This window comes from Mobula birostris, chromosome 15, assembly GCF_030028105.1.
Source record: "Mobula birostris isolate sMobBir1 chromosome 15, sMobBir1.hap1, whole genome shotgun sequence".
NCBI lineage: Eukaryota > Metazoa > Chordata > Chondrichthyes > Myliobatiformes > Myliobatidae > Mobula > Mobula birostris.
Genome location: NC_092384.1, coordinates 82,036,257 through 82,057,799, shown reverse-complemented (window position 1 = coordinate 82,057,799; position 21,543 = coordinate 82,036,257). Strand labels below are relative to the sequence as shown.

Genomic DNA, 21,543 nt, shown 5'->3' with positions numbered 1-21,543 from the left:
CGGCAGCACATTCCATATACTGACCACGCTCGGGTTCTTATTAAATCTCTCCCAAAATTCACAATAAACAGGAGGAGCTTAGGAGATGATGGCGCCTAACAGCGACTTCTTTGCTTGCATCTTTGGAAACAGCTCTATTTCCATCTTTACTGTTTCTATTTTTCCCTTTCAGCGTTCTTTTGAAGACCCTGATCTGGAGTTACATGCTGACTTCGGTTCTTTGCGAGATTGGGACCCGCCCTCGGGATCTCATGACTGGCCGCTATTCGACATACCAAGGACACGGCCTGGAAGACCAGCGCGCCTTTGGGGTTTCAGGGGATTTCGTGGCCCTGGCAGGGACACTCAAGGTCAGTGCCTCCGCAGGAACCTGGTGTGTTGTGGGAGTCCGATACCTGAAAGCAGCTAGCTGGCTGTGTGCCAGACACCCGAGTTCTTTGGGCACAGAGCTCGGAAAGAGCAATGCAACAGACTATTAATATCATGAATCAGTGAGTTGTTTTGTTATGTCTCCCTCTCACTGTGAAACAGGGACACCTCTTTCCCTTATTAGGGAGAGAGAGTTTTTGGTGGGGGGGAAAATGCTTTTTTGCTGGTGGGGGAGCGTGGGGGGCTTTGGGGGTTCTAACATTTAACTGTCATTCATTCTTTGGAGCACTCCTATTTTTGTGGATGGTTGCGAAGAAAAATAATTTCAGGATGTAGACTATATACATTTCTGACATTAAATGTACCTTTGAAACAACACGACCTGGATAGCAGATGTGGCCCTTCAGGAGCAGTACTCAGCACCAGGTGACCAAACACGTCTTTCCGATGAGACATAAACCTGGGCCTCATCCCTAACACGTACTTCATTAGGAGTTTGAGGAGATTTGGTATGTCAATGGCACTAGCAAACCAAATGTATCTACATCCATCATCAAGCAGGGTCCTCACCACCCAGGCCATGCTCCCTTCTCCTCGGAGTGGGACTCGATGTGCCACCTATTAGTTTGGTTTGCACGACTGCTGTCTATACATTTCCAGTCTCCCTCTCCGAAGCCTATTTTGGAGTGCATGTTCTTTATGGTAAACAAAGACTCTGCAGGTGCTGGAAATCCAAAGCAACACACAAAATGCTGGAGAAACTCAGGTCAGGCAGCATCTTTGAAAATGAATAAACAGTCGGTGTCTCAGGTCGAAACCCTTCATGGGACCAGGAAGGATCCTGATTAAAGTCTTGGCCCGAAATGTCGACTCTTTATTTACCTCTACAGACACTGCCTGACCTGTTAATTTCCCCTATTTTGTGCTTTTCTTGATGGACATTGACTACACTTCTCACTGCCTCAGCGAAGCAGCCAACAGCACCCACCCAGCCCGGATGTTCTCTCATCCCCTCTCCCATTGGGCAGAAGATGCAAAAGCCTGAAAGCATGGTGCAAGGATAGCAACGAGGCTAAAGAGGTACATTTCCTCTTTAGGATATCCTTGGGAAAAGTTGCTCTTTTCAAAGAAGAGTTTTATTTGTCTTGTGTACAGTGAAATGCATTGTTTGCATCAATGACCAGTGCAAGGATGTGCTGGGGCCAGCCAAGTGTCACCTTGATTCTGGCGCCAACATTTCAGCCTACAACTTACTAACCTGACCGTGCCCTTGGAATGTGGGGAAAAACCGGAGCATCTGGAGGAAACCCTAACAGTCAGAAAGTACAAAATCCTTACAAACGACAGCAGGAATTGAGCCATGATCCCTGGCAGTGTAGAGCAGTTGTGCTAACCCCTACACTACCATGCTGCCCCATCAGGACATTGGGTCTCTGTCACAATGTCATTGACATTCATTGGGGGTGGGGTTAGGGTCTCACTGGATAGTCACGGCCTGTAACAACTGTTTCTGCAGGTTCATCAGCTTGTTAAACACAAGGGATTCTGGAAATCCAGAGCAACCCACACTAAATGCTGGGGGAACTCAGCAGGTCAGGTGACATCGGTGGAGATGAATAAACAGTCGATGTCGTGGGCCGGGATCCTTCATCAGGACTGGGAAAGAAGGAGGAAGATGCAGAACAGGAAGGTGGTGGAAGGGGAAGGACAGCAAGCTAGGTGATAGGTGGGAAAAGCAAAGGGCTGCAAGAGGAATCTAACAGAGGAAAGAGGATCATGGGAGAGAGGGCATAGTGTCAAATTTGTTTTGGGCAGCAATACTGAAGCACCTTCAATTACTCCAAAAGACTGAGGTTTGGTAAAATACTGAAAGGCTTTTATTCGCTGTACAATACGACCTCCACAGTGAGTGTCTGCCCCCGGAGTGAAGGGGAGGGGCAAGGCAAACACCTTTATACAGGACTCTGTGGGAGGAGCCACAGAGGCAGTCAGCAGAGGGGTGTGTCCAGACAGGCAACCGAGTTACAACATATATACATGGTTTACCACATTCACCCCTCTTTTTAAAAAGAGTCCCGCGGGGTGAAGTGACTGACAATATTTACAAGTATATTTACAGGTCAAGTCTATCAGGCGGTCGAGTCCGTCGCTGTGATCTACGTAGCACCGGCGATGGCGGTTGTGCTGGCTCCGGCCTGACTTCAGGTGCCAGCACGTTAGACGTCGGTAACCTCTCGTGCGTGTGCGACGCGCCCGGTGTGGGAGTGTCATGTGGTGTCTGTATAGGGTTTGGAGTGCGCGGTGTCTCGTGGGTACATACATTGGTGGGTACGGGGTCAATAGTCACCACGGAGTGTTCAGGGTAGGGGCCCGGAGCTCCTGCGGGCGCCAGGTCGCGGATGGAGACCGTGTCCTCCCGCCCATCAGGTAAAACCACGTAGGCATACTGGGGGTTCGCATGAAGTAAGTGAACCCTCTCGACTATTGGGGAGTATTTATTGCTCCTCGCATGTTTCCAGAGCAGCCCTGGCCCCGGGGACGTCAGCCAAGATGGTAGGGTGGTTCCAGTGGTCGATTTTCTGGGAAAAGAGCCGCTCAGGAAGGGTGGCATTGGTGGCTGTGCATAACAGGGAGCGGATGGAGTGGAGTGCCTCAGGAAGGACCTCCTGCCAGTGGGAGACCGGCAGTCCCTTTGACCTGAGGGCTAAGAGTGTGGCTTTCCACACCGTGGCATTCTCCTTATCCACCTGTCCATTCCCCCGGGGATTATAGCTCGTGGTCCTACTGGTCGCAATTCCCCTAGCCAGTAGATATTGGCGCAGCTCGTCACTCATAAACGAGGACCCTCTGTCACTGTGGATATAGCATGGGTATCCGAACAGAGTGAAGAACTTGCGCAGGGCTTTTATAACTGACGTGGTAGTGGTGTCAGGGCAGGGGATGGCGAAGGGGAACCGCAAGTACTCGTCAATTACGTTAAGAAAGTACACATTGCAGTTGGTGGAGGGAAGGGGGCCCTTAAAGTCGACACTCAGTCGCTCAAAAGGGCGGGTGGCCTTGATGAGTGGTGCCTTTTCGTGTCAGTAGAAGTGCGGTTTGCACTCTGCGCAGACTTGGCAGTCCCTGGTCATCATCCTGATCTCCTCAAGGGAGTAAGGCAGGTTCCGGGCTTTCACGAAGTGGAAAAGCCGGGTGACTCCCAGGTGGCAAAGATCTACATATAGGGCGTATAGCCGGTCGATCTGCGCGCTGGCGCATGTTCCCCGGGATAGGGCATCGGAGGGCTCGTTGAGCTTCCCAGGCCTGTACATGATGTCATAGTTCTCGGTGGAGAGTTCGATTCTCCACCTCAGAATTTTATCATTTTTGATTTTGCTCCACTGCTGATTATTAAACATGAATGCAACTGAGCGCTAGTCAGTTAGCAGGGTGAACCTTTTGCTGGCAAGATAGTGCCTCCAGTGCCTTATAGTTTCCACTATGGCCTGGGCCTCTTTCTCTACCGCAGAGTGCCGAATTTCAGGGCCTTGAAGGGTACGGGAGAAGAACGCCACTGGTCTTCCTGCCTGGTTGAGGGTAGCAGCCAGCGCAAAGTCGGAGGCGTCACTCTCTACTTGGAAGGGAATGGCCTTGTCCACCGCATGCATTGCTGCTTTGGCAATGTCCCCTTTTATGCGGTTGAAGGCCGCGTGGGCCTCGGCAGAGAGGGGGAATGTGGTGGACTTGACCAGGGGGCGGGCCTTGTCTGCATAGTTAGAGACCCATTGGGCGTAATATGAAAAGAAGCCCAGGCACCATTTGAGGGCTCTGAGGGTATTGGGAAGAGGGAGTTCCAACAAGGGGCGCATACGGTCGGGGTCAGGGCCAATGACTCCATTCTCCACGACACACCCAAGGATAGCAAGTTGGGTGGTCTCAAATACACACTTGTCCTTGTTATAGGTGAGGTTGAAAGATTTGGCCGCTTGGAGAAATTTTTGGAGGTTGTTGTCATGATCCTGCGGGTCGTGACCGCAGATGGTGATGTTATCCAGATATGGGAACGTGGCCTTCAGTTGGCACTGGTCCACCATCCGGTCCATTGCCCTCTGGAAGACAGATACACCATTCGTGACACCAAAGGGGACGCACAGGAATTGATAAAGCCTGCCATCCGCCTCGAAGGCAGTGTAAGGGCGGTCCTCCCGGCAGATGGGGAGCTGATGGTAAGCGGATTTTAGGTCTATGGTCGAGTACACCTTGTACTGTGCTATCTGATTGACCATATCCGCAATGCGGGGTAGAGGGTACGCGTCCAGCTGCGTGAACCTATTGATGGTCTGGCTATAGTCCACAACCAACCTATTCTTCTCCCTGTTCCAAACAACCACCACCTGCGCCCTCCAAGGACTTGTGTTTGCCTCAATGATCCCCTCCCTGAGCAGCCGCTGCACCTCTGAGTTAATGAAGGCTCTGTCCCCCGCGCTGTACCTCCTGCTTTTAGTTGCCACAGGTTTACAGTCGGGGGTCAGGTTGGCGAACAGCGGTGGGGGAGGGATCCTGAGGGTGGAGAGGCCGCAAGTGGTGTCGGTAGTGTGGCAGTTGGCATGATGTTGGGTGGGGTGCGCGGGTCGGTGTGTGTGTGTGGTCAGTAGCGGGGTATGTGACATATCTCTACAAAACAGGGGATTTATGACAGTAATTGGCGGGAGGGGCCCATCATACTTCATTGTCACGCTTTTCAGGTGGCTCTGGAAGTCCAACCCCAACAGCACAGGGGCACACAGTTGAGGCAAGACCAGTAACGTAAAGTCCCGATATTCTGTGCCCTGCACCACTAGTGTCGCTACACAACCCCCCCCAGACGTCTGTTGTATGTGACCTGGAGGCCATGGTGACCCTCCGACTTACCGGCCGTATCATGAGTCCACAATGCTGCACCGTGGCCAGGTGGATAAAACTCTCCATGCTGCCTGTGTCAAACAGGCAGCTTGTCCTGTGCCCCTCCACCAGGATGTCCATCATTGACCTTGTGAGCTGGTGGGGAGCGCTTTGGTCGAGGGTCACGGAAGCCAGGGTAGGGTCGCGGTCTTGGTCCGGCGCGGTGGAGTGCCCCATGAGCACCGGTTGGTCGTAGGTGGTGGGAGGTGGTGCCCACCAAGATGGCCACCCCCATGTCTTGCACGTGGTGGTGGCGTGCAGGGAAGATGGCGACAGGCAAGATGGCGACCCCCACGTCTCGCACGCGGCGCTGCTCGATCCCGCTCGCGGTTTTGACTTACAGACCTTGGCGAAGTGGCCCTTCTTTCCGCAGCTGGAGCAGGCAGCTTGTCGGGCCGGGCAGCGTTTCCGGGGGTGCTTCTCCAGTCCGCAGAAGTAGCACTTCGCGGACTCACGACTGGCGGCAGCCGAGGTCGATTCGCCGGCAGGTTGCGGAGTCTGCGGCACCCACGAGGCCATCGGGGGATCGCGTGCCTGGAGAGCCTCGGAGTTATGCAGAGCGGCCTCCAACGTATCAGCCAGCTCGATCGCCGAACTTAGGGTAAGATCGGCCTTTTCCAGCAGCCGCTGGCGCACGTACACTGACCTGGTCCCCGTAACGAAGGCGTCTCTCACTAGGAGTTCTGCATGCTGCGCCGCTGTCAGCTCCTGGCAATTGCAGGCCCTCACGAGTGTCCGTAGGGCCTGGACAAACTCAGCACTCGATTCCCCGGACCGTTGTTGCCGTGTCGCTAAGCGATGCCGAGCAAAGACACTGTTTATCGGCCGCAGGTATTGTCTTTTGAGTGCGTTCATCGCGCCATCGTAGTTCGGCTGGTCTCTGATCAGCGAATAGACCCGTGGACTGACCCTGGAGAGTAGAACTCTGCGCTTCGCTACGGGGTCGGTTGCTTTAATCTGCTCTAGATACGCTTCGAAGCAGGCCAGCCAGAGTTCGAAAGCGTTTCCAGCGTCAGGTGTTTGCGGATCGAGGTCCAATTTTTCTGGTCTCAGGGACTGTTCCATGTTTTAAAACGTACAGCCAATAAAATTGAAGCACCTTCAATTACTCCAAAAGACTGAGGTTTGGTAAAATACTGAAAGGCTTTTATTCGCTGTACAATACGACCTCCACAGTGAGTGTCTGCCCCCGGACTGAGGGGGAGGGGCAAGGCGAACACCTTTATACAGGACTCTGTGGGAGGAGCCACAGGGGCAGTCAGCAGAGGGGTGTGTCCAGACAGGTAACCGAGTTACAACATATATACATGGTTTACCACAAATACATTATAAAAAATTATAAATTACAATAAAAATACATTTAAAAAAATTAAATTCGTAAAACTATGTTGCTTAGTGCAGTACGCATGTCTGTGACTGGGTTTCAGCCCAAAACAGCGACTGTTTTTCATCTCCACAGAAGCTGCCTGACCTGCTGAGTTCTTCATATTGACATGTTGTGCAGCATACCAACTGCTTCATTATCTGACAGGCAGTAAATGCCAGTGACCATTCTGCAACCGTCAGCAAGGAACAATGGTTTATGAATACAATAAAAACACCACACACCACTGCTGAGCAATCTGCTGACAAAGGGGAAGAGAGAGAGCAGCAAGCGGTGACAGAACTAAGCAGGACAGAACTGGCTGTCCGGCCCACAATCAGTGCTGACCAACGTAAGCTAACCCCACGTCCATCTCTCTAAATGCCTTGTTTAACTGTCACCCAACATACACGTGTCTACAGCCAAAGCTCACAGTCCCAGAATAGAGAGATGTCCATCCTAGAACAGCAATGAGGATTTCTTTAGCCAGAGGGCAGTGAATCTGTGGAATTTTATACCACAGATAACTGCAGAGGCCAAGTCATTGGGTATATTTAAAGCAGAGGTTGACAGGCTCTTGATTAGTGAAGCAAAGGTTACAGGGAGAAGGCAGGAGAATGGGTTGAGACAGATAATAAAATCAACCATGAAGTGCTGGAGCACACTTGGTGGGCCAAATGGCCTAATTCTGTGGTCAAAATGGAACAGCGTTCCTCCGGGGCCAAAGGTGCAAAACACTACATTGTCACACACAGTACATATCATTAGATCCAACACATAGTCACCAAATAGCATTAGCACAAGTCCCTGAGTGTCCTGGCTTGTAGATTGCTGGAGCATGTATGTGGGTCTGGAGTCTCATTTCTGACAACAAGCACACAGCATCCCCTGATCTCATGTCCGGTCAGCCAGTCAGCAACAAGGAGTAACATGTAGAGTCCAATCCACGAACCACTTTAATTAAACCTTGCCCAAGTCCCAAAAGCTATCTTTGCAATTCATCTACCTATGATACCACTTTCAAGGAATTATGAACCTGTATTCCCAGAAGGGGAAAGGGGAGAACGTTGCCTCCCCCAGGAATGAATGCTTGTTCCTTGTGCAATTGGATCCTGAATTTCCTCACCTGCAGACCCCAGTCAGTTCAGGCTGGCAGCAACATCTCCTCCACGATCTCCATCAGCACTGGTACACCACAGGGCTGTGAGCTCAGCCCCCTGCTCTACTCACTTTACACTTACCACTGTGCGGCTAAGCACAGCTCCAATGCCACATTTAAGTTTGCCGACCACACTGTTAGAGGCCGAATCAAAGATCGGGATGAATCAGCATACAGGAGGGAGACAAAATCTTGCTGAGTGGTGCCACAACAACCTCTCAATGTCAGCACAGCCAAGCAGCTGATTAGAGACTTTCAGGAAGAGGAAATCTGAGGTCCTCATCAGGGGAATCACAGTTGAAATTTTAAGTTCCTCAGTGTTATTATTTTTGTGGTCCTGTCCTGGGCCCAGCACACAAGTGCATTTATGAAAAAAGCACGACAAGGCCTCTAACTCCTTAGGAGTTGTGAAGATTTGGCATGACATCTAGAGGCACCTACAGATGTGTGCTGGCAAGTATACTGACTGGTTGCATCACAGCCTGGTATGGAAACACCAATGCTCCTGAATGGAAAATCCTATAAGCAATCGTGGATACAGTCCAGTCCATCACGGGTAAAACCCTCCCCACCAAAGAGCACATCTATAAGGAATGCTGTCGCAGGAAAGCAGCATCCATCAAGGACCCCCACCACCCAGTCCGTGCTCTCTTCTCGCTTCTGCCATCAGGAAGATACAGGAGCCTCAGGACTCGCCTTCCAGGTTCAGGGAGAGTTACTTGGGGTAGGATGAATGGTCAGCCATAACTGAGCACTGCTCAGTGACAAGGCACCTCCCCAGCACAACCTGCAAGAGATTTGTGTTTTCATAAGCTGTCTTGATACCCTGATCAGGCAGTGTGGGAGCATTGCCGCTTGCACAACACTTTACAGAGACAGCGATCACAATCAAGGTTCGCTTCCTGCCGCTATCTGTAAGGATTTGGTACGTTCCCTGTGACAGTGAGGGATCCTGTTGGAGGTTTCTGTTTCCTCCCACATTCCAACGACGTAGGGATAAGGGTCAGCAAGCTGTGAGCATACTATGTCGCTGTTGGAATCGTGGCTACACTTGCTCCCAGCACATCCTCAGACTGTGCTGGTTGCTGACACAAACAATGCATGTTTCAATGTACATATGATAAATAAAACTCATCTTCATCTTTGATGAACTCTTATCAATACAAAATCAAACAGAAGGGTTTAATGCTTAGATTAAACATTGACCTACCGTAAGCAGAAGAGTTTAATGCTTAGACTAAACATTGACCTACCGTAAGCAGCTGGGAAAAATGCCTGGAAGAGATTGCAGGTTTAATTGCACCTCGTTGCAGTGATTCCGCTGATGCAGCTCTCACAGTGCAATATCTAATCAGGGAAGCAAGCTCAGCACGACCGGGTTGGGGAGAGGAGCAAAGAGAAGAGCAGGCAGAAAGACACATGCAACAGGCCCAGGTATAGGGCAGATGCAGGCTGGAGAAAAAGGGTAGGAGAAAGGAGAAAGACCAAAAAGGGATGTTTTGAGGAAAAGGTTGGAATTCCAAGATGGCTAAGGAACAGAAAGACTCAATATTGATATTTGAATAGGTTGAGCGAGCCAAGGCATTTTTCTTTGAAGCGAAGATTGACAGGTGCCTAGATTGAATTTATTTAAACCTTACATCCACCCCACAATGTGAGGAGTAAAAATCTTTGCCTTATCACTCCATGGCAATGTATAGACATGTGAATTTACAAGTCTATTGGTTTGTAGAAATAGAGGTGTACCAGACAACAAGAGGCACATTAGAGTGGATAGCCAGAGATCTTTCAGAGATGGAAAATGCTAATATCCCTCAATTTTAAGGTGATTGGTAAAATGCCCAGGGGTGGGGCAAATAGAGGTAGCCATTTTCTTTAATACACAGTGGTGGATGCCTGGAACACACTGCCAGGGCTGGTGGCAGAGGGAGGTACATTAAAGGCGTTTAAGAAACTTAAATAGGATGATAGAAAAGTGTGGGGGGGGGGCATTAATTACCATAAGCTCCAGAAAGATGCATGTAATGTTGTGGGCACATGGACCCCTCAGAAATCTAATAATGGAAGAAGCTGTTTCTAAAAGGTTGAGTGTGGGTCGTCGGGCTTCTGTGCCACCTCTCTGATGGTAGCAGTGTTGTGCCCATGATGGGTGCTGCCTTCACCTGCTGATCTCCTCTGGGGAGGGTTGTGCCCACGATGGAGCCAACTGAGTCTCCAACCCTCTGTGTGCTCTTGTGCAGTGGAGCCTCAGGACCAATGACACAACCAGTCAGAATGCTCTCCACTGCAGGAAGTTGTGACATACCAAACCTCAAACTTCTAACGGACACAAAGGCAATGGGAGATTGTTTGCTTATTGTGGTATGATTGTTCGTAGAGACAAGGTCAACTCCCCTGCTTGTAGACATTTTGCAGGCACAGCATCAGATTATCTTCCTAACCAGACAGTAGCCTGCACTAGAAGTGTCTGTTCTGACAGGGGCTCCTATGGTGCAGTGCTGTGGTTTGTGCCCAGAGGGACTGGCCTCTCTGTACATTGGGGTACTCCGGCTTCCTGGATTAGGCATGAACCCCTGACTTCTATGAGCACACTCTGGTCAGAATTGGCCCCACCGTAACATTGAACACTACAGCATAGTACAGGCCCTTTCGCCTATGATGTTGATACTTGCACCAGAAACAAAGAAATGAACCTCATTGGTAGATTGCATCTCATCTCTAGCCTTCAGTCTCCCGTCTTTCATTTCTTCCAAAATTCGTGTTCATCGTTTTCCTGCACTTCCACTCTTGAGGGTCTTCAGGCCATTCCTCTTCCTGCCTTCTGTAGCCCTTCCTCAACTGCCTCCAACACTCCATGACAAACATGATTTCTTGGGACCTCAAAACCAAAATCCTTCTGGACCAGAACACTACAGCACAGAAACAGGCCCTTTGGCCCATCTAATCCATTCTGTCTAGTCTCACCAATTCACAACTGGACCCTAGGCCTCCACCCATGCACTTATCCAAACTCCTCTTACACGTTACAATTGAGCTCGCATGCACCACTGTGCTGACAACTCGTTCCACACTCTCAACATCCTCAGGTTATCCTTAATTTTACCCTTAACCTATGACCTCTAACTTCACCCAACCTTATTTACTCCTCAGAATTCTGTACACCTCTATCAAATCTTCCCTCATTCTCCGACACTTTGGGGAATAAAGGTTTAACCTATTCAACCTTTCCCTATAACTCAGGCCCTCCAAGTCTCAGTACCATCCTTGCAAATTCTCTCTGTAAACTTTCAATATTATGATTTTCTTGTAGGTAAGCGAGAAGTGCCCCAAATTCCTATGCAGATTCAACATAACATCAACTCCTGTACTCAGTTCCCTGATTCGCAAAGGCCAATGTGCCAAAAGCTTTCTTTGCAACTCAATTCCCCTAGACACCACTTTGGATCCATTTGTCACTCCGCACTCGGCAGTGCCCAACCTGAGACTGACATGGAAACAAGAACCCTCTGGGCCAAAGCACAATCTAGAACCCAGGGGATGGGAGCAAGGATAAAACAGGAAATCTGTGACATTGACCACCAGCACCCACTACCTCTCTCCTCACCCACTGCTGGCACACACAGCAAAAGCAGATAGTGGTGAGGAAGCACCCAGAATCAGATGGCCTCCAAATAAACCTGGGACCATGCCAGCAAAACAGTTGCCCTGCTGGTAAGATTCAGATTCAGCTATCATCTCAAACAATAACAAGGCAGCCTACAAGGAAAAAGTCATCATCCTGACACAGTGGCGTCAAGAAAACAACCTCTCCCTCAATGTCAAGAAAACAAAGGTGCTGGTTGTGGATTAGATTAGATTAGATTATGAGGACACGCAGTCCTCTTTTATACCAACAATTGGTACTAGAACATTTAATCATCACAGCGATATTTGATTCTGCGCTTCCCACTCCCTTGATTACAAATATTAAATATTAAAAATAGTTAAAATTATTAAATATTAAAAATTTAAATTATAAATTATAAATAGAAAAATGGAAAGTAAGGTAGTGCAAAAAAACCAAGAGGCAGGTCCAGATATTTGGAGGATACGGCCCAGATCCAGGTCAGGATCCGTTCAGCAGTCTCATCACAGTTGGAAAGAAGCTGTTCCCAAATCTGGCCGTACGAGTCTTCAAGCTCCTGAGTCTTCTCCCGGAGGGAAGAGGGATGAAAAGTGTGTTGGCTGGGTGGGTCGTGTCCTTGATTATCCTGGCAGCACTGCTCCGACAGCGTGCGGTGTAAAGTGAGTCCAAGGCCGGAAGATTGGTTTGTGTGATGTGCTGCGCCGTGTTCACGATCTTCTGCAGCTTCTTTCGGTCTTGGACAGGACAACTTCCATATTAGGTTGTGATGCACCCTAGAAGAATGCTTTCTACGGTGCATCTATAAAAATTAGTGAGGGTTTTAGGGGACAGGCCAAATTTCCTTAGTTTTCTCAGGAAGTAAAGGCGCTGGTGGGCCTTCTTGGCAGTGGACTCTGCTTGGTTGGACCAAGTCAGGTCATTTGTGATATTGACCCCAAGGAACTTAAAGCTTTTGACCTGATCCACTTGCGCACCACCAATGTAAATTGGGTCGTGCAGTCCGCTACTCCTTCTGAAGTCAACAACCAATTCTTTCACCTTGCTGACGTTGAGGGAAAGGTTATTGTCTTCGCACCATGCCACCAGGTTCTTAATTTCCTCTCTGTATTCAAACTCATCATTACCCAAGATACGGCCTACAACTGTTGTGTCATCAGCAAACTTATATATTGAGTTTGATGGAAACTTTGCTACACAATCATGGGTATTGTCATTTGTCATTTAGTAATGCATGCATTAAGAAATGATACAATGTTCCTCCAGAATGATATCACAGAAACACAGGACAAATCAAGACTAAAAAAAATGACAAAAACCACATAATTATAACATATAGTTACAACAGTGCAAAGCAATACCGTAATTTGATAAAGAACAGACCACGGGCACGGTAAAAAAAAGTCTCAAAGTCTCTCGAAAGTCCCATCATCTCACGCAGACGGTAGAAGGAAGAGAAACTCTCTTCCTGCCATGAACCTCCAGCGCCACAAACTTGCTGATGCAGCACCCTGGAAGCACCCGACCACAGCCGACTCGAGTCCGTCCAAAAACTTCGAGCCTCCGACTAGCCCTCCAACACCGAGCACCATCTCTGTTGAGCGCTTTGACCCTGGCCCTGGCAACAGGCAAAGCCGAGGATTTGGGGCCTTCCCCTCCGGAGATTCTCGATCGCACAGTAGCAGCTGCAGCAAAGTAGGCATTTCAGAAGTTTCTCCAGATGTTCCTCCGTGCTTCTCATGTCTGTCTCCATCAAATCAGGATTGTGCACGGTCCCTACTTACAAATACGATATCATTTCGAAGCGGCCGCACGCACTGCGTCGTGTTGCCATCTTCTCCTCCCCTCCCAAATGTATTTACTTCATTACAGGAGGAATGAAGACAGGCTAACCCCTTGGAACTGGGATTGAGAGGGTAAACAGCTTTAACTTCCTCGGTATCCACATCACCAAGAACCTCATGTGGTCTGTACACATCAGCTGTGGTGAAAAAGGCACAACAGCGCCTCTTTCACCTCAGACGGTTGAAGAAGTTTAGTATGGGTCCCCAAATCCTAAGAACTTTCTACAGGGGCACAATTGAGAGCATCCTGACTGGCTGCATCACTGCCTGGTATGGGAACTGTACCTCCCTTAATTGCAGGACTCTGTACAGAAACATAGAAAACCTACAGCACAATACAGGCCCTTCAGCCCACAATGCTGTGCCAAACATGTCCTTACCATAGAAATTACCTAGGGTTACCCATAGCCCTCTTTTTTTCTAAGCTCCATGTACTTATCCAGGAGTCTCTTAAAAATCCGTATCATATCCACCTCCACCACCATCGCCAGCAGCCCATTCCACGCACTCACCACATACTGCATACAAAAAAACTTGCCCCTGACATCTCCTCTGTACCTACTTCCAAGCACCTTAAAACTGTGCCCTCTCATGTTAGCCATTTCAGCCCTGGGAAAAGGCCTCTGACTATCCACACGATCAATGTCTCATCATCTTGTACACCTCTATCAGGTCACCTCTCATCCTCCACTGCTCCAAGGAAAATAGGCCGAGTTCACTCAACCTATTCACATAGGCATGCTCCAAATCCAGGCAACATCCTTGTAGATCTGCAGAGGGTGGTGCGGACAGCCCAGAGCTGTGATTCAGGACATTTACAAAGCCTGGTGTGAAAAAGGGCCCGAAGGATCACTGGGGACCTGAGTCATCTCAGCCACATACTATTCCAACTGCTACCATTCGGGAAACGGTACCGCAGCATAAAAGCCAGGACCAACAGGCTCCGGGACAGCTTCTTCCACCACGCCATCAAATTGATTAACTCTTGCTGATTTGAGTGTACTCTATGTTACACTGACTGTTCTATTCATTATAAATTACTGTGATTTCACATTGTACATTTAGAGGAGACGTAACAAAGATTTTTACTCATGTGAAGGATGCAAGAAATAAAGTCGATTCAACTTATCATATGTACATCAAAACAATGTTTGCAGTAACAATCAACACATGCAAGGTAGCCCACAGGTGTTGCCACACATTCTGGCACCAACAACACATGGCCACAGGGCCTGTAAACACCACAAGCAGCAACTACAGCAAAAACAAGCCCCTTTCCCACTCTCCTAACCACCCATCAGATAGGTCTCTAATCTCAAGACAGGCCACCTTCAAGTCCTTGGCTCCAGACTTTCAGACATTTGGTCTCCACCCCAGGTAATGGGTATGACAGAGTTTGGAATGAGGTTCACTAGGGCAATGAACAATCGTAAGAGATCAGCAAGATTCAGTCACTGGACTCATTACCAAGAATGTCTCTTATCAGATATTATCTCACCCCATAAACCTAGAGTATTGCCCATAATCATTGTGTAAAGGTACACCAAAGAGCAGATGATAAGTTTCTATTTGATAAAAGGAACTTGGGCACAGTACAAGGGACTGATTCCAGTTCCACTTTCCAAGACAGGGGATTAAGTGCATTTCATGCCAGTTAAAATTAAAATCATATTTATGTGATTTTAATTCCATAGACTACTGTGGAGGCCAAGTCATTGGGTATACTTAAGGTGGTGATTGATAGGTTTTTGATTAGACAGGGAGAAGGTTTAGTGAGAAGGCAGGAGAGAATGAGGATAATAAAGCAGCCAGGTTGGAATGCTGGAGCAGACTTGATGGGTCAAGTGGCCCAATTGTTCCTGTCTTATGGTCTGCCCTGCTGGTTATGTCCTAGAGCCTTACTGTTACAAATGTTTAATACACATAAAAAGTTAAATCTGACCTTAAAATACCGGAGAAACTCAATTTATGGAGGGGAATAAACAGTCGACATTCAGGCACAAAACGTGTGTTGCTTCCCACTATTTTGCTCTACTTATTTAATATTTATCATTGTAACTTACAGTATTTGTGTATTACAACTGTACTTCTGCCACAAAACAGATTTCACTATGTCTGCAGAATTTTGTATCTAATCTGGGGTGTTACAGTGAAACCCTATCACACTGATGCTTTTTTTTAACCCACCATGTGGAAGCCACCCTTACCCTCTCTGAAGACAACCATTTCAAATTCTGCACAGGCAAAGCAGCTATACTTTACAGCAGAGATAAGTTCAAGCCTGCAGACTGTCACAACTGAGGCCTCACCAAACTCCTGCTGAATCTCTGCAAGGCTTCTCCCACCATGGACAACTTCACTCAACTCTGACCAGACTCACTTTCAACAACTCGAGCGCTCAGTTAATTTTATTTGCACAGTTTGACTTCTTTTGCACATTGGTTGTTTGTCAGTGTGTATGCATAGTTTTCTTTGTAGATTCCAGCATATTCCTTTAGTTCGCTATAAATGCCTGCAAGAAAATGAATCTCAGGTACGACAACATAGAAACTTGGATAACAAATTTTACTTTGACAGATGCAGAGTGTGGATGAGGAGTTTACAAGAATAGAGAAGAAATACAGAGCACAAATACCAAAGGACCAACAACTGATGTCAGTGGAGACCCCCCCAACAAAGCCAACCATCCTTAACTCACTTCAATCCTTTAACTATTCCCAACCATTAATCACCAAACCTTATTTTGTCAACCTTAAGTAAATGTTTTTAGAAAATTAGGTAGACTACACCCACCCTTTTGACAGCTGAGAAAGGCATGGCATTATCTCAACATTCTTCGCTGTCAGCAAAACAAAAGTTGGTCATTGAGCTCAGAAAGGGAGGGTGGTGCACATTCATGGGCCATCAACAGAGCTGAGGCCGAGAGGTTTGAGAGCTGCAAATTCCTACATGTGAACATCACCAATACCCTGCTCTGGTCATATTAAACACCACAGCCAAGAAAGCTCACCACACTTCTACTTGCCCAGAAGGCATGCCCACTTTGGAAAACATTGTTGCAGCTCTATAAAACTCTGCTTTCACCACACTGGGAGTATTGTGCTCAATTCTGGTTACCACATTATAAAGGATGCAGAAATTTTAAAAAGTGGGAGCAAAGAACATTTACCAGGTTTCTGCCCAGATTAAAGAAAATAACTTGAGAGAGGTGTACAAGCTGGCCAGCACTTTTTCTCCAGGATGACAAAGGCCATTAGGAAGCTGACTATTTAAGGTAACTAGAGGAATATCAGAGGCGATGTCAGAAGGCAGTTTTTTTAATTACACAGTAAGCGCATGGAAACCACTGCCAGGTGTGGTGATGAAGGCAGATATATCAGGGACATTTAAGAGACTCTTTAGGCACCTAGAAAAAAGAAAAAATGAAGGGCTATGTTGGGAGGGAAGGGTTAGATTGATCTTAGGTTAAAGGGCCAGCACAACAAATTGGGCACCCAAGTCAATCAGAGATCAACCAACATACAATAACGTTGGGGCTTTTTCTGTATCTCACCAACCCTAGCAAATTCTACTGGAATTGTCAATAACCAAGAACTGAACATAAATACAAATTTGGCATCAGAGCACTAAATGCTGGAGGTTGACAGAGGCTCTTCATTCTCCAGAGGGTTCAGCACTTCCGCACGAGGACAACGTTGACTTAACACAACCTGCGGCTGAGTTTTACAAACCTTCAGACGGCAGCCGTGTAGTCAGAACTATCTTGGTAAAAGCCCGTGGGCCATGGCCCGTACAAAGCCTGGCCGCCTTACCTCACACGCAGCCCATACACCGGGCGACCACCCCACCTCGGCTTGTCCCCCACACTCCGACCTCTCATCCCCTTTCCCCAAATCCCGGCTACAAGCGCGGCCAGGAACCCCGGTAATGGCCTGATCACTGTTCCCTGTTCTCGACCCCGTGACAACGATATCTGCTTTCACACAAACTCCACAGCCTAACAACCAAAAACAACTCACCGCTCATCTGTCGCCATCTTGCTATACGCTCTCTCATGTGACAGGTCATTTGACCTGTCATGTGCTTAATTCTGCAGGTGCGCTCCCCCTCGGCATTCAACAACCAATCAGATCCGACGGGGCGGAGTCGCCGGTCTCTCCTAAAAGCTTTCAGACTACAGATCCCAGAGCGCACCGCGCCGCTCATGGGCTCCAACACTACAACCAATAGGGGGAGGTACTGAGTGGAAGTCGCACATACAGAGAGGCAGTTAGGGGGCGCCAATCTGTGGGAGGGGTGGTATTGAGGAAGGGTCACACTGTGGGAGGGGTGGTACTGAGGGAGGGTCACACTGTGGGAGGGGTGGTACTGAGGGAGGGTCACACTGTGGGAGAGGTGGTACTGAGGGAGGGTCACACTGTGGGAGGGGTGGTACTGAGGGAGGGTCACACTGTGGGAGGGGTGGTATTGAGGAAGGGTCACACTGTGGGAGGGGTGGTACTGAGGGAGGGTCACACTGTGGGAGGGGTGGTACTGAGGGAGGGTCACACTGGGAGGGGTTGTTTGTACTGAGGGAGGGTCATACTGCGGGAGGGGTAGTACTGATGGAGGGTCACACTGTGGGGGGGTGGTACTGAGGGGGGGCTCACACTGTGGGAAGGGTGGCAGTGAGGGAGGGTCACACTGTGGGAGAGGTGGTACTGAGGGAGGGTCACACTGTGGGAGGGGTGGTACTGAGGGAGGGTCACACTGAGGGAGGGATGGTACTGAGGGAGGGTCACACTGAGGGAGGGGTGGTACCGAGAGAGGGTCACACTGTGGGAGGGGTGGTACTGAGGGAGGGTCACACTGTGGGAGAGGTGGTACTGAGGGAGGGTCACACTGTGGGAGGGGTGGTACTGAGGGAGGGTCACACTGCGGGAGGGGTAGTATTGAGGGGGGCTCACACTGTAGGAGGGGTGGTACTGAGGGAGGGTCACACTGTGGGAGGGGTGGTACTGAGGGAGGGTCACACTGCGGGAGGGGTAGTATTGAGGGAGGGTCACACTGTGGGAGGGGTGGTACTGAGGGAGGGTCACACTGCAGGGGGGGTAGCATTGAGGGGGGCTCACACTGTAGGAGGGGTAGTACTGAGGGAAAGTCACACTGGGAGGGGTTGTTTGTACTGAGGGGGGGTCATACTGCCGGAGGGGTGGTACTGATGGAGGGTCACACTGAGGGAAGGGTGGTACTGAGGGAGGGTCACACTGTGGGGGAGTGGTACTGAGGGGGAGCTCACACTGTGGGGGGTGGTACTGAGGGGGGGCTCACACTGTGGGAAGGGTGGCAGTGAGGGAGGGTCGCACTGTGGGAGGGGTGGTACTGAGGGAGGGTCACACCATTGGAGGGATGGTACCGAGGGAGGGTCACACTGTTCAGATTGCTAGACAAGCTCAAATGCACATGGATGCATTCATGATCTAAAAGCTGGCATGTCATTGACTACGTCATCACCCGACAACGAGACATCTCTGACATTCATATCACCAGAGTTAAGCGTAGAGCTGAGTGCTCAAATGATCATCAAATTGGTGCAGTTGGATCTATGTCTATCGATCAAACCTCCGTGCAGACTGAATGCTGCCAAACCACCCAAAAAGCTGAACACCACCAAATTGAAACATCACGAGTGTGCTGATGCCCTGAAATCCTCTATGGAAACTGCTCTAAGCAGACTGGTTGAGAATCCATCAGACGATATACTGAGCACTGGAATGCCTTCAAAGAAACGGTCTACAGCACTGCTCAGGACACCTCGGGGAAAGTCAAGCACAAGCATCAGGACTGGTTTGGTGAGAGAACCAATCTGTGCAAAACCTTCTAAGAGCTAAGGCAGCTGCACACCAGGCTCTTCTTCGACACCCAAACTCAAGTTCCAAAAAACGTGCCTTTCTGAGTGCAAAATCAACTTTGCAGAGGCAGCTCAGAGCTATGAAAGACCAGCGGTGGGCGAACAAGGCCGAGGAGTTACAAGCCTTCGCTGACTGTAATGACTCAAGAAGCTTCTATGAAGCAATCAACGTAAAGTAGAGCATAGGGCTCATATGTCTAAAGATAAATTATCTCGTTATTATTCTTATATAAATCCCATATGTAACAGATGTCACTCCGAGATAGCTTCTTTAACTCATATGTTTTGGTCATGTCCTTTGTTGAAAAAATATTGGAAAGATATTTTTGATATTGTTTTGAATATTGATTTACAACTCACCCAATTACTGCCATTTTTGGGTTACCAATGATAGAATCAAGTCATTTAACCTCTTCAGCTCGTCGGATGATTGCATTTCTTACATTGATGGCTAGAAGATCCATTTTGCTGAATTGGAAAGAGATTAATCCTCCCACCACATTTCATTGGTTCTCTCAAACTATGCTGTGTTTAAATTTGGAAAAAAAATTAGAAGTGTTGTTTATGATCCCTCTATTAAATTCAAAAAGACTTGGAGGCCATTTATTCAACATTTTCATATGTAATTTGACCTTTTCCAAACTTATTCTATTTCTCTGTAATATTTGTTGAGAGGAATAGAGTCATCGATACTAATGGTTCCTTTTTTTATGATGTTACATAACAGCCCATGTCTTTTTTTTAGTTTAGTTGATTAACACTGTTAAGGTTAATTTGTTTGGGGGGGGTTATATTTATATTTTTTTTTCCTTTTTCATGATTTTTTTTAGATATTTTTCTTTGTTTTATATTGTTCATCTGTATCCTGTATGATTAGGAGATTTAACATTTAAGTGTCAACTGGGCTTATATTTAACTATGTCAATTACAACAATATATTCCCAATATTATGCTATGTTTATTATTATGAAACTAATAAAAATATTGGAAAAGAAAGAAAGAAAGAAGCAATCAACGTTGTGTATGGTCCATCAAAACAAGGCATCTCACAACTTCTGAGGAAGGACAGTACATCCATCTTCACTGAGAAGTCAGGGCACATGAAAAGAGGGCAAGAACACTTCCATGAGCTGCTGAACAGACCAGGAACCATCACCGATGAAGCACTGGAAAGAGTAACCCCTCGATCCATACTGTTCGAGCTAGATGCTCCCCCTACTCTTCATGAGGTCACCAAAGCCAACAAACAGCTAAAACCCAACAAAGCACCAGGGTCTGACGGTATCACAGCCGAGATCTACTAGTATGGTGGTCACACACTGACATCATGCCTGCTCCAGCTGTTCACAAAGTTGTGGGGAGCTGCAGAACTACCACAAGACTTCAAAGACACATCAATCGTGACCATCTACAAGAACAGGGAGACAAGAGAGACTGCAACAATTACTGTGGCATCTGTCTTCTGTCAGTTGCGGGAAAATGCCTCGCGAAGATCATCCTTAGACGCTTGGTGTCCAACATCAGTGACACGTCCTTCCAGAAAGCCAGTGTGCTTTTTGAACAGGCCGTAGTACAGTGGACATGTTTGACACTGTTGGTAGAGATGGACTGTGGAAGATCTTACCAAAATTCGGTTGCCCCCCCACACCTAACCATCATCATCCGTCAGTTCCACGAAGGCATGGAAGGCTTCAACAACATGTGTGGTGAGTTGTCAGACCCATTTTCCATCAGCAACAGTGTAAAACAGGGTTGTGTTCTGGCTCCTACTCTGATTGGGCTAGTCTTTGCTGCTGTTCTTCAGGATGTCACATCAGACCTGAGGTCAGGGGTCTTCCTACAAATGAGGACTGCTGGCGGGCTCCTCAACCTCGCAAGATTGAGAGCAAAATCAAAAGGCAGGGACATGGTGGCGCATGAGCTACAGTTTGTTGATGACTGTGCACTGGTTGCTCACTCTCTCGAAGACTTACAGGAGATCACCAGTCGCTTTGCCAGTGCAGCCAAAAGCTTCGGACTGACAATCAGCCTGAAAAAGACAGAAGTTTTGTACCAACCGGCTCCTGGCTCAAGCTACGAAGAACCAACTGTCCTCATTGATGACTCTCGTCTCAATGCTGTCAACAAGTTTTGCTACCTGGGCAGCATAATAACATCCTCAGCTTCTCTGGAAGTGGAGATTGAGTCAAGAACCAGAAAAGCCTGCTTTGCCTTTGGTCAGCTGAAAGATCGAGTTTGGTCACAGGACATCAGGTTGGCCACCAAGTGCAAGGTATACAGGGCCGTTGCCATATCAACCTTGTTATATGGATGTGAGACATGGTGCCCATGTCAGAGACTTTTACGCCAGCTTGACCAACTGCAGCAGCGTCACCT

The 21,543-nt window shown here is 48.3% G+C and overlaps 1 protein-coding gene across 1 annotated transcript in view; it reads right to left on the bottom strand.

The window, feature by feature from the left end:
• Window positions 1-17,331, bottom strand: part of pepd (peptidase D) — a 237,456-nt gene extending 220,125 nt beyond the window's left edge. The window contains exon 1 of the mRNA XM_072280002.1: window positions 17,297-17,331. Coding sequence (XP_072136103.1) covers window positions 17,297-17,313 — 17 coding nt within the window. The 5' untranslated portion in view covers window positions 17,314-17,331. The remainder of the gene's footprint in view (window positions 1-17,296) is intronic.
• Between the last annotated feature and the right edge of the window lie 4,212 nt (window positions 17,332-21,543).